Genomic DNA, 14,609 nt, shown 5'->3' with positions numbered 1-14,609 from the left:
TGTTGGCACCTTCAACTTAATATTTGGTTGAACACCCTTTGGAATAAATAACTGCAATCAATCACTTCCTATAACCATCAACGAGCTTCTTACACCTCTCAACTGGACTTTTGGACCATTCTTCTTTCTCTCATATTTTATGGGTGCCTTCCCCCACCTGCATGCCTGTAAATGGAGAAAGAAATATATTTCTCTGATAAGATATATCACAATGTTTCTTATATTTGTCTTTACTGCTCATTTATGCAAAGCTTGTTGAAATGACGCTGATCATTTAAATGACGTTTCATATTTAATTAGCTATTGAAGCTTTGCTTTTTTGTTGATTTAAGACAATATTAGTAGACCTAATGTTCCCTGGAAACTTTAAACAAGGACAAGTAAAATACTTTGATTTATTCTGTATAATGCTAGAATTATGGTGAACAGATTTGCACCAGCTTGAGGGAGATCTCTACATTTCTAGACATTTGTCTTGAGTTCTGGCAGCCAGTAGTGATGCAGGACATGTCATACTCCATATATTATACTGCACTGTGACTTTGTGTCAACCCATATTTACCAATGTTTTCTGAGACTTTGTAGAAACCTAGTAGAAGACAAATAAAGTTATCTCCACACAATTGAAGTCGCACTTTAGGCGTTTTCTGACCAAAGGACTATGAGTCCAACATTTCATCCCCACTGGCTCCTTTCTAAATTTAGTCAGGCAGAGAAAAATGTGATAAGCAAAGAGGTGAAAACCATTATGTCAATGGACTTATGTAATATACTTCTATCTGTTATATTCTAAGTGCATCTTCTGAATAATAAGATTATATTTCTAATTTAGGTTGTCATTAGTATATTCATTTATAAGAAGAGAACTTAGCAGCCTTGAAATAAGGTAAGCCTGACTAAAGTGTATGGGAATATTCCAGCTTTCTTTTTTGCCTTACCAGTTCAATGTTAGAATCTCTGTTAAGGCCACATTATATGCTCCATTTATCAGCTTCCTTTTCCTTTTTATGAATTATCTGCTTTCGGCATTTAAATATGGTGGATTTTTTTGTGAATATCCCACTTTGAAAATTTGAAAAAAAAAACCTAATAATATAAGTGAATGGGGATTTCTGAAGCCTTCACACATTGCTGAAAAACTCATTATGGATTCGAGTGCAGGTTAACCTATTCAGGCAGCTCAAGCTGGGAAGATTTGAAAATGAAAATGTCATTGCATTGAAATAGGGTATCCATTTACAGCCATCAGCAATATTAGTATATCACCTGTACATGCATAACCATATAGGAACATTTTCATTGCTTCCACATCATTTTAATGTAAAAGTCCATTTTAAAGCTGGACAGTGTGGAGAAAAATAATGTAAATTTGCCAATTTATTCAGTTCTAATGTGTGTAGTATGCTTCAGATTTCACCCACAGCAGACGGCAAGAGAATTAAAGGGAACCTGTCATGTTGTACATGTGGTTTGATCTGTGTATAGCATAGAATAGAGGAAGAGAAGCTGAGCAGCATGGTCTATGGTTTTGTTCAAAACGATATAGTATAACGTATTATGTAATATATGTTATTCATTGAAATCCCTAGTGTTTGTGTGTATATGAGTCCAGTAGGTGGTCCAACTAATGATTGACAGCTATCTCTGTATGCATGCGTAGAGTAGATGGTCTTATTCAGTGATTGACAGTCTTCTCTGAATAACTATGCATGCAAACATCAGGGATTTCAATGAACAGAATGCAAGGTTAACTGAAACTTTCATGACAAAAATGTATCTCCATCTGATCAGCTCCTCCTGCTCTTTAAAGGGGTTGTCCAGTTTAAAATGATAAGTCTGCAGTCACTCTGTGTGACTGTAGACTTATGAATCCCCCCAGCTGCCTCACTGTGCACTGCGAGGATTCATCGGTTTCTGAGCCGGACCAGTGATGATGTATGCGATATGCATACTCCTGGGCAGTAGTCATCTAGGGGCGCGGCCTTGTTCCATACAAGTGTATGGAGAGAGGGTGTGGCTGTCTAGAGGGCACGGCTGTCCAGTGAGTGTTGTCGCCTAATGGGTGTTTCAGTCTAATGGGTGTTTCCGCTTAATGGGCACGGCCTCGCTCAGTACTCTAGACAGCTTCTGCCTGGGAGTATGCATATCACAATGTGTGTGCTGGTGGAAATGCAAAAGTCTGCAGTCACACAGAGTAACTGCAGACTTATCATTTTAGACCACATAACTGTTCGACAGCCTTCTTGCAGTTCGGCATTTAAAAAAAAACAACAAATCAATCTTTTTACATGAACAACAGAATTATATTCTCATTTTGGTCATACTCGCTAAATTGGAGGTTTCCAGATCAGTGTGATAACTAAAAAAGAAAATTAAGAATTTAATTTTAACAGGACACATAAACAGAGAAATTGGTAGGACACGTATTGCAAAAAACTGACAAATAAAAAATGTATGAACCAAAAATGACATGTAGCATCTACGTTAAGAAGTTTTTTTCATCATTACATCTTGATTAATCATTACTTTTTGATTTAATAAAGGTATAATGGATTGGGGTCTGGCTGCTACTTCCCCAACCAATCGCAATCACTGGGGTGAATGGAGCAGTAGTATGTTGTAGTACGTATGTATAACTGCTGTTCCATTCAGCTTTATTGGAATGACTGATCCTGCCTTTTTGGACAGTTCCAGTTGATAATAGATCAATAGAGGAAAAGGTAATAGATGACTGAACATGAAAAAAGCCAAGGCTGAGAGAGATATTAATACTACTAGTCTTAATACGGTAATAATACATGAATATACTGATTTATGCAAATGCCTAAATCTGTAAATTTGTGAATCAGGTAAGATTTCTCAATACCTAGAAATATGTGAAAATTAGTTTTGGTTTATGCCCTCATTGAACAATTATGACATTATTTTTACATTGGTCCATTGGTAATATATTCAGTCTTTTTTCCTTTTGTAGATTCTATATGAGTAATATGTTTTACCCCGGATCTGCTAGAAACTGGTTCAAATTAGAATCTGTGATGATAATCCCGAATGGTGATATGCTGAGGAATGCTTCATTTAATACAACATACGCCTCAACCCCTGCAGAGTACTCCTATCGCTGCCAGCAAATAGGGACAAGCTCGTTGTATGGGGAGAGGCTAGTTCCTACCAATAATGAGGCAAATAACTGGGAGATATTCATTTCTGAGTTTCAGGTGAGAATAAACTTAATAATCAAAAGCAACTAAAACACCGCATGACCTTATATATTCTACTAACATAGCACAACGTCTTTATCCTTCATAGATATGTGTGACCATAGAATCATAGAATCATAGAATCATAGAATCGTAGAGTTGGAAGGGACCTCCTGGGCCATCTGGTCCAACCCCCTGCTCAAAGCAGGATTCGCTAAATCATCCCAGTTAGATGTCTGTCCAGCCTCTGTTTGAAGACTTCCATTGAAGGAGAACTCACCACTTCTCGTGGCAGCCTGTTCCACTCATTGATCACTCTAACTGTCAAAAAGTTTTTTCTAATATCTAATCTGTGTCTCCTCCCATTCAGCTTCATCCCATTGCTTCTAGTCTTTCCTTGTGCAAATGAGAATAAAGTTGATCCTTCTACAATGTGACAGCCCTTTAGATATTTGTAGACAGCTATTAAGTCTCCTCTCAGTCTTCTCTTTTGCAAACTAAACATTCCCAAATCCTGCAACCTTTCCTCATAAGACAGGGTTTGCAGACCGGTCACCATTCTGGTCGCTCTTTTCTGAACTTGCTCCAGTTTGTTGATGTCTTTTTTAAAATGTGGTGCCCAAAATTGGACACAATATTCCAGATGAGGTCTGACCAAAGAGGAGTAGAGGGAAATAATTACTTCACGTGATCTAGACTGTATGCTTCTGTTAATACATCCTAGAATTGCATTTGCCTTTTTTGCTGCTGCATCACACTGTTGACTCATATTCAGTCTGTGATCTATTAGTATACCCAAGTCTTTTTCACATGTGCTGTCACTTAGCCCTATTCCTCCCATTCTATATATGCTTTTTTCATTTTTATTGCCCAGATGTAGTACTTTGCATTTCTCCCTGTTAAAAACCATTCTGTTAGTTGCTGCCCACTTCTCCAGTTTATTTAAATCTTTTTGAATCCTCTCTCTCTCTTCTCTAGTATTAGCTATCCCTCCTAGCTTTGTGTCATCAGCAAATTTAATCAGTTTACCCTCAATTCCTTCATCTAAATCGTTGATAAAGATGTTGAACAATACAGGGCCCAGGACAGAGCCCTGTGGTACCCCACTTGAGACATTCTTCCAACTGGATGTGCAGCCATTTACGACCACTCTTTGGGTCCGATCACTAAGCCAGTTATGAATCCACCTAACAGTTGCCTTGTCCATTCCATACTTAGTCATTTTTTCAATAAGGATTGTATGAGAGACTTTGTCAAATGCTTTGCTGAAGTCAAGATATACTATATCTACAGCATTTCCTTGATCCACCCAATCAGTAATACCATCATAGAAGGAAATTAAATTAGTCTGACATGACTTATTAGTTACAAACCCATGCTGACTCTGTTTAATCACTTCATTCTTATCCAGGTATTGACATACATGTTGTTTAATAATTTGTTCAAAGATCTTTCCTGGTATAGAAGTCAGACTCACCGGCCTATAGTTGCTTGGGTCCACCTTCTTCCCCTTTTTGAAGATAGGAACAACATTTGCTCTTCTCCAGTCTTCTGGCACTTCTCCTGTTCTCCAAGAATTTTCAAAGATTATGGAGAGGGGTTCAAAAATTTCTTCTGCTATCTCCTTCAGTACTCTGGGGTGTAATTCATCTGGACCTGGAGACTTGAATACATTTAGGTTAGCTAAGTGTTTCCTCACTATCTTTCTGTTTATAGATATCCTGGATTCTTCTATTCCCTTAATAGGACAGTGAATAACAGTTGATGTTACATTTCCTTTCTGAGAGAAAACAGATGCAAAATAGGAATTTAAAAGTTCAGCCTTCTCAACATCCTGTCTTACCATTTCATCATTTTCATCCTGTAAAAATCCTATAGCATCTTTGACTTTTCTTTTACTTTTGACATATCCCCAAAATCCTTTATTATTGCTTTTGACATCTCTTGCAAGCCTCAATTCATTTTCAGCTTTAGATAATCTGATTTGTGCCTTGCAGGTTCTGCAGACAGCATTATATTCTTCTTTAGATATGCCTCCTTCTTTCCATTTTATAAACATTTTTTGCTTCCTTTTTAGCATGTGCTTAAGTTCTGTGTTCATCCATCCTGGTTTCCTTAAATGCTTCCTATTCTTCCCTCTTTTCGGAATTGTTAACAACTGTGCTTTGAGAATTTCATTTTTCAAGATTTCCCATCCTTCCTGGACATTTTTGTCTTTAAGGATATCCAGCCATTGGATCCCTCCAATTCTCTTTCTGAATCCCTTAAAATCTGCCTTTCTGAAATCTAACCTTGACGTCTGAGTCTTCACAGGTCTTCCGCCTCTAGTTATCCAAAATTCTAAAATAGCATGGTCGCTACCTCCTAGGGTCCCAGCCACTTTTACCTCCTCAACCATTTCCTCCCTGTTTATAAGGATTAGATCCAAGGTAAGTACAGTGTACAGTGTTACATTGACTTTCTTCCTTGTTCATCATGACAATGCATTTCTAAGTGCATAGTTACTACTATAGCTATTTATCAATATTTATTGAATCTGTGCATGGAAACAGGTCCACAAATAAAAATGGACAGCTAAGCAGTTAATAAATCCTACAGAACATGGGACATATTAATAACCATGCTTAAAATAATACACAAAAATTAATACCTTTAAGCCACATGTTTTGCCGAACATTTTGAGAATTGTACATAATTAGCTATGCTTTTTTACCGATTTTGAAGTGCAACCTTCAAAACGCACAAATTTAATATTGATATTAAAAATTATATGTAATATATATAATATAATATTGGTATCCTGCATAAACAAAAAAAACCCCCAAACTTCTAGTGTTATAGCATTTAGGCCGAATTAGGTTCAGTAACAACTGTCAAATGTTATTTTAGTGTATAAGCTATATAACATTTTATGCAGTTTTTTAAGTGAGCTGATATATTTCTAATATTGTAATATGATTAATTTAATACATAAAAATGCAATACAGCTTTCAAAAAATATCATCTATAAGTGCCATGTAATTACAGCACATACAAAAGATATAATAAATATCAAATAGGCAGGGTTTCCTTTCTAAGATTCTTCTCAAAAGATGTGGCTCAGTAGTTAGCACTGTGTTGCAGCCTTGGGGTCCTGGGCTCCAATCCGAACAAGGACAAAATCTCCATCTGCAAGGAGTTTGTATGTTCTCCTAGTGTTTATGTGGGTTTCCTCCAAAGACATACGGAAAGGGAATTTGCATTGTGAGCCCCAATGGGGACAATGATGATGATGTCTGTAAAGCATTAGTGTGTATGCAGCTTTCTTAATGGATGTTTTTTAAAGTTTCCCTGACACACAGAAAGGCCGCCTTATTAGGCGCACCCATATAGTAGCACATTGGACCTCCTTTGACCTTCAGAACCACAGAAATTTGTTCAGACATAGATTCCACTAGGTGTTAAAATTGTTTGTCAGTAATACTCATGTAGACACAATAGCTTCATGCAGTTATATAAAAAGGCAATGCTACCTTCCATTCTACATCATGCCAGAGATGCACCAAAGGATAAAAATCTGGAGACTGTACAAGCCAAGGGAACCAATAAAAACTCAGTTTTAAATTTCTGAAACCAATTCATGTCTGTGGGACCCTCAGCTTTGTGCATTGTCCTGCTGAATGTGTCCTGCCATAGAATAAACACCTACCACAATCGGATAAACTGTAGGTAAGTACAATTGTCAAAGTGCTCATCCACCGGTATCAGAGCGCTCAATGTGTGCCAAGAAAACATGCCCTATGTATCTGCCCCCAGCATCTACTGTGGTGTATGCGCCCCCTTGATCTCCTGTGATGTATGTGCCCCCAGCCCCCTATAATATATATGCCCCCAGTCCCTCCTGCGATGTATATTCCCCCAGCGTCTCCTGTGATGTATGCACCCGTCGTCTCCTGTGATGTACATACCCCCAGTCCCTCCTGTGATGTATGCACCTGGTGTCTCCTGTGATGTATATGCTCCCAGTCCCTGCTGTGGGGTATGTACCCCTAGTGTTTCCTGTGATGTATGTGTCCACAGGATCCCTAATAATGAATATGCCCCTGTGTCTCTTGTGATGTATATGCCCCAGAGCATCCTGTGATGTATGTGCCCCGGCATCTCCTGTAATGTATGTGCCCCAGCCCTTCCCATATGTATGTGTACAGTGATGTACAGTGGGGAAAAAAAGTATTTAGTCAGTCAGCAATAGAGCAAGTTCCACCACTTAAAAAGATGAGAGGCGTCTGTAATTTACATCATAGGTAGACCTCAACTATGGGAGACAAACTGAGAAAAAAAAATCCAGAAAATCACATTGTCTGTTTTTTTTTCATTTTATTTGCATATTATGGTGGAAAATAAGTATTTGGTCAGAAACAAGCAATCAAGATTTCTGGCTCTCACAGACCTGTAACTTCTTCTTTAAGAGTCTCCTCTTTCCTCCACTCATTACCTGTAGTAATGGCACCTGTTTAAACTTGTTATCAGTATAAAAAGATACCTGTGCACACCCTCAAACAGTCTGACTCCAAACTCCACTATGGTGAAGACCAAAGAGCCGTCAAAGGACACCAGAAACAAAATTGTAGCCCTGCACCAGGCTGGGAAGACTGAATCTGCAATAGCCAACCAGCTTGGAGTGAAGAAATCAACTGTGGGAGCAATAATTAGAAAATGGAAGACATACAAGACCACTGATAATTTCCCTCGATCTGGTGCTCCATGCAAAATCCCACCCCGTGGGGTCAGAATGTTCACAAGAACGGTGAGCAAAAATCCCAGAACCACGCGGGGGGACCTAGTGAATGAACTGCAGAGAGCTGGGACCAATGTAACAAGGCCTACCATAAGTAACACACTACGCCACCATGGACTCAGATCCTGCAGTGCCAGACGTGTCCCACTGCTTAAGCCTGTACATGTCCGGGCCCGTCTGAAGTTTGCTAGAGAGCATTTGGATGATCCAGAGGAGTTTTGGGAGAATGTCCTATGGTCTGATGAAACCAAACTGGAACTGTTTGGTAGAAACACAACTTGTCGTGTTTGGAGGAAAAAGAATACTGAGTTGCATCCATCAAACACCATACCTACTGTAAAGCATGGTGGTGGAAACATCATGCTTTGGGGCTGTTTCTCTGCAAAGGGGCCAGGACGACTGATCCGGGTACATGAAAGAATGAATGGGGCCATGTATCGTGAGATTTTGAGTGCAAACCTCCTTCCATCAGCAAGGGCATTGAAGATGAAACGTGGCTGGGTCTTTCAACATGACAATGATCCAAAGCACACCGCCAGGGCAACGAAGTAGTGGCTTCGTAAGAAGCATTTCAAGGTCCTGGAGTGGCCTAGCCAGTCTCCAGATCTTAACCCTATAGAAAACCTTTGGAGGGAGTTGAAAGTCCGTGTTGCCAAGCGAAAAGCCAAAAACATCACTGCTCTAGAGGAGATCTGCATGGAGGAATGGGCCAACATACCAACAACAGTATGTGGCAACCTTGTGAAGACTTACAGAAAACGTTTGACCTCTGTCATTGCCAACAAAGGATATATCACAAAGTATTGAGATGAAATTTTGTTTCTGACCAAATACTTATTTTCCACCATAATATGCAAATAAAATGTAAAAAAAACCAGACAATGTGATTTTCTGGATTTTTTTTTCTCAGTTTGTCTCCCATAGTTGAGGTCTACCTATGATGTAAATTACAGACGCCTCTCATCTTTTTAAGTGGTGGAACTTGCACTATTGCTGACTGACTAAATACTTTTTTTCCCCACTGTATATGCCCCCAGCGTCTCCTGTGATGTGTGTGCCGCAGAATCTCAAGTGATGTATATGCCCCTGCGTTTCCTGTGATGTATTTGCCCCAGTGTACCCTATGTGATGTATATGTTGCAGTCCCAGTATCTCCTCTATATACATCACATAAAAGTCTCTGTGTCTCCTACGTGATGCATATGCTGTAGGTCCCCCATTGCTTGCATTGTATAAATGAAATGTGAGTAGTGATTTTGCCCTGTGAGGAGACCTGCCATGTACTATGCATCTGTGTTCAGAACTTACTGCATTGAGCTATTTTCAAAATTCATCTCAAAGAGTTGACTGCACTCCAGACCGACACAAATCTGGAAAAGCAGTTGCAAGCAGCAACATCATTAATACCACTTAATATCACAGCTGCACCAAAGAGAAAGTGTTCCAGCTATCACATTTGGGGCGAGTTAATTAAATGTTTTGCAAATATAGCAGGATAAATTTCAAGCTGATAATTTTGTATGGTCCCCAAGTGATGATCTAAATATCCAAATGGCACCTGGCAGAAAAACAGTTCCCCACTCCTGCACTCCATTACTCCACTTGCATCATTCTTAACTATTGACACTTCACCTATTCATGCTACTTGTGCCAAGCTCTGACCATGTTGTTATCATGGTGCATCAGTAATCTGGACACAAGGTTTTCAGATTTTGATATATTAGTCTAGCATGGATAATCATTCTTCATTTAAGGATGCTTATATTTATTTATTTTCTCATTGTGATGTGGATTTACACTGAAACTGATCAAAGCTCACTTGATTTTTTTTGCTGCACCCCAGGGTAACCAGTCCCAATGCCATACAGTAAAGCTCTAATCATTAAAGGGCAGAAGTCTTTAGTAAAGTAAATCAACATGGGAAAAGGGGGAAAAAGGATTTTCACAGTGCTCACCAGAGTATCACAGGACCACGGGTGCCAGGTTCAATGTGGCTGGAGGCCACTTGTAAATGCAGGCAAAAAAGTGAAAACCAGCACCAGGTGATTTCCATAAAAGTTCATCGGATGCCTATGAGTAAGCTCTTAAAGTCCGAAACGCGTCAGGCGTGCGAGGGATGTTTGCCCCTTGACATTCTATGACATGTATGTTTTTAACTTTTTCCAAATAATGCATCAAATAAAAGATAAAATTTGAACTTTTATAGAAATCATCTGGTGCTGTTTTTTTTTTTTCCTTTTTTGCCTGTCTTTAGTAAAGTGCCCATTTAGTGTATTCCCAGTATATATGTCCATAGATATTTCTGCTATTTATAATATTTTATCATTTGAAGCACCAAAATGAAATAGAAACCTAAAAAAGAAGACAACATAAAAACAAAGTGTCAATAAAAGATCTAAAAATCAAATGACTATTACAACATACCACACAGAAGCTTGTGTGCACTTAGATATCAAAATACTCCTGGCATTAGTCTCATTTTTACTCACAATAAAATTGATTGTGTAGACTTCACTGTACAAAATGTGCATAAAAACTAATTTTATCCTGGATTAGTGTAAGTTAATATGCTTTAGCTGTGTTACTCCTGATTTAACATTGTGACATTACAGGAATATTTTGTTTTATGTAAATAATATAAGTATTCCGATCTTAGTCACTTATGGGTCCTATCTCATGACCTCATGGGCATACACCTCAAAAATAGGCCACTCATCTCACAGCCCTGTTAATCAAGACATGGCCACAGAGCCTATAGATTTGTCATTTATGTCTGAGATTGGAATATTCTTTACTTTTTTGTGTAAGGAAAACTTCTGAAGCTAGACACAATGTTGCAGGAAGAAGAATCAATATAGTATAGTGTTGGATTTTTTTTTTAAAGCAATTTGATTTAACAGTTTTTGTGGGGCTACTATAAAATTCACAAATAGACCCATGTAGACTGATGTTAACTAAAAGCTTGTGTACTTTCTCAGAAGTTTAGTCTATTATAAGCTAACATTTCCTGCTTACTGCTGCTCAGTTATCAGCTTTGCTGACAAGTCACAACAATGTATCAAACGCTTGCTTTTCCTACACGTGGATCTGTATATAAGGCCGGGATCAGACATGCGAGAAATACGGCTGAATCTCGCATGTTAATAACCGGCATTGCCGCCACCACTCGGATCGGAGCGTGCGGACACTTAGCAATGCATGCAGCAGCACACTCCGTTCCCGAGTGCCAGTGGCAGTGCGTGGTATTAACATGCGAGACTAGGCCGTATTTCTCGCATGTGTGATCCCGGCCTCTTATTTAGAAGGATTTCACTTTATTTAATCTACAATTATCTTCCAGCATAATAATTTACTACATGCTTCTCTTGCAGATTCAAGGATTCAACATTATAAACAGCCAGTTCTCTTATGCAAGTGACTGCACATCTTTCTTCACTCCTGCAATCTGGATGGGACTTGTGTCCTCTATTATCCTCTTGTGGATTTTGACTTATGGAATTTACATGATTATGCAGCTAACCACAAATGATAAATTTGACGACCCCAAGAGCCAACAGCTGTCTGTTCCTCAAGGAGAATAGAAAAAAAGACTTGAAGATTAAGAAATACTTCAAGTTCCTTGAAAATCTATACTTTACGTGACGGAGATCTTCCCAGCATAGAGAGGCAGCAGAGGGCTCTTAAAAAAGAACCAACAAGCTAAGAACAAAATACTTGTTTTGTCTCTATTTTTTTAAGTTAAAATACAAGTTATGGAACAATATATAATATAGAACATTGTTCACCATTTATCATGCTAATTAAAAAAATCTATACGTTTAATGACTTTGCCATCTAAATTGCATTTACAATTTTATGCTTTAAAGATAATTTATTCAATTTCTTGTACTCTGTTCATGACTGCTTAGATAATGCAGTTAATTTAAAGCACAAATAGGTCATTTAACAATATTGCATAACTGTTTTGCTAAATGGTGTCAACATTCAGTCTCATGCAGTGGAGAAAATAAGTATTTGATACACTGTCGATTTTGCAAGTTTTCCCACCTACAAAGAATGGAGAGGTCTGTAATTTTTATCGTAGGTACACTTTAACTGTGAGAGACAGAATCTAAGGAAATCTAAGGATAAAAAACAAAAAATCACATTGTATGATTTTTACAGAATTATATTGTATTTTATTGCATGAAATAAGTATTTAATCACCTACCAACCAGCAAGAATTCTGGCTCTGACAGACTTGTTAGTTTTTCTTTAAGAAACCCTCCTACTCTGCACTCATTACCTGCATTTATTGCACCTTTTTAACATGTTTCCTGTATAAAAGACACCTGTCCACACAATCAATCACACTCCAACCACTTCACCTCAGCCAAGACCAAAACGTTGTGTAAGGACACACCAGAGACAAAATTGTAGACCCACACAAGGCAGCTTGATAAGAAGGCAACAACTGTTGGCACAATTATTAGAAAATGGAAAAAGCACAAGATGATCGTCAATCTTCCTCTGTCTGGGGTACCATGCAAGATCTCGCCTCACGGGGTAAGTATGATTATGACAAAGGTCGGGAATCAGCCCAGAACTACACTGGAGGACCTGGTCAATGACTTGAAGAGAGCTTTACTAGCATTACCATTAGTAACACACATGCCGTCATGGATTAATATCCTACAGGGCACCCAAGGTTCCCCTGCTCATGCCAGCACATGGCCAATGGCCAGACCCATTTGAAGTTCACCAGTGACCATCTTGAAGATCCAGAGGAGTTACGGGAGAAGGTCATGTGGTCAAATGAGACCAAAGTAGAACTTTTTAGTTTAAACTCCACTTGCCGTGTTTGGAGGAAGAGGAAGGATGAGAACAACCCCAAGAACACCGTCCCAAACATAAAGCATGGTGGGAGAAACATTCTACTTTGGGGGTGCCTTTCTGCAAATGGGACAGGACGACTGCATCATATTGAAGGTAGTATGGATGGGGTCATGCATTGTGAGATTTTGTCTAACAATCTCCTTCCCTCAGTAAGCACATTCAAGATGGGTTGTGGCTGGGTCATCCAGCATAAAAATGACCTGAAACACACAGCCAGGGCAACTAATGAGTGGCTCCGTAAGAAACATTTGAAGGTCCTGGAGTGGCCTAGTCAGTCTCCAGACCTTAACCTAATAGAAAGTCTTTGGAGAAAGCTGAAACTCAATGTTGCCCAATGACAGCCCTGAAACCTGAAAGATCTGGAGAAGATTTGTATGGAGGAGTGGGCCAAAATCCCTGCGGCAGTGTGTGCAAACTTGGTCAAGCACTACAGGAAGAGTCTGACCTCTGTAATTGCAAACAAGGGTTTCTGTACCAAATATTAAGATCTGCTTTTCTACTGTATCAAATACTTATTTCTTGCAATAAAATGCAAACGAATTATGTAAAAATCATACAATGTGAGTTTTTTTTTTTTTTTAAGATTCTGTCTGCCTACGATAAAAATAACAGACTTCGCCATTCTTTGTTGGTTGCAAAACTTGAAAAATTGTCAGTGTATCATATACTTATTTTCCCCACTGTATACGAACCAAAGTCATCTGTCACTTGAATATTATGCTGTTACTTTATAAAAAGAATATGCTTCTGTTTTCTCTTTTTCTAATCTGTTTCACAAATAAAATACATTAATGATTATGAAATCACAACTAAGAGAAACATATCCTGGAATATGAATAATAAAGCATAGCAGGAAAGTTTTGATTACTGTGAGAACCATCTATCATTACGGTCAATAGTGGGTTTGTTGTTTGTTTTGTTTAAACCCAGCATGAACATTTTACCGCTAGTAACATAGTAACATAGTAACATAGTTAGTAAGGCCGAAAAAAGACATTAGTCCATCCAGTTCAGCCTATAAAATTCTGTCAGAATAAATACCCAGATCTAGTGATTTCGAGAAGAGTATATACATGTCACTTATGCCTATGTATCGGCATATAGGTTTACAAAGTCATCAAGGTCATGAAGTCAATAAATGGTTCATGTGATGATTCACGTTACTGCTTGTCTTCTTCCTCTTTCAATAAAAAATGACCCCTTGTTTGTCACAATCAGAGCATTATGAAAAATAGTTATATGCTTCTCTTCTGGATCTTTTTTCCTGATGTCACTTGCAGCTTCCCCTTCTCACACCTTTATAGAACGGAACCAGGATGTAAAAAATTTCCCCTCCCAATAAGGCTTGCAATGCCTGCTACACCCCACATTTTGCAGTTGAAACGTTTGACTCTGGTGTCACTTGAAAGCTCTACCCTTCATGCTTTATCTGAGCAAGTGTTCAAAGTCATGACATATAACATACAGTTAATATAAAGATAAAAAAATGAGAAGTTTTTCCAGCTCACAAATGTGCAGTAAATCCCTCCAGCAGTGCAAGGAAGATTAGGCAGCAGAATGGAGCAAATGGAGGTAGGTATCCAGCAGCAATTCCATGGAAAATTGTTTAACCCTTTAATAACCGCTGATGTGCCTTTTCAATTCGGCTGTTAAGGGGCCTTATTGCTCAGCGCAGCTTTTTATAAGTGTATAGCGCCACCCAGCATCGGAAAGTCACGAAGAACATTATTCAGGTCGATTTTTACCGAAACCTGTCA

General features: G+C 38.6%; 1 protein-coding gene across 1 annotated transcript in view; it reads left to right on the top strand.

The window, feature by feature from the left end:
• The window catches only part of LOC141087691 (V-type proton ATPase subunit S1-like), a 159,637-nt gene extending 145,571 nt beyond the window's left edge, over positions 1-14,066 (top strand). The window contains exons 8-10 of the mRNA XM_073573406.1: positions 833-886; positions 2,975-3,218; positions 11,349-14,066. Coding sequence (XP_073429507.1) covers positions 833-886; positions 2,975-3,218; positions 11,349-11,558 — 508 coding nt within the window. The 3' untranslated portion in view covers positions 11,559-14,066. The remainder of the gene's footprint in view (positions 1-832; positions 887-2,974; positions 3,219-11,348) is intronic.
• The last annotated feature ends 543 nt before the right edge of the window (positions 14,067-14,609 follow it).

Source organism: Dendrobates tinctorius, unplaced genomic scaffold, assembly GCF_039654945.1.
Source record: "Dendrobates tinctorius isolate UK_male_01 unplaced genomic scaffold, ASM3965494v1 ptg000035l, whole genome shotgun sequence".
Lineage (NCBI taxonomy): Eukaryota > Metazoa > Chordata > Amphibia > Anura > Dendrobatidae > Dendrobates > Dendrobates tinctorius.
Note: the sequence above shows the minus strand (reverse complement) of the source record. Positions and strands in the feature narration are given on the sequence as shown.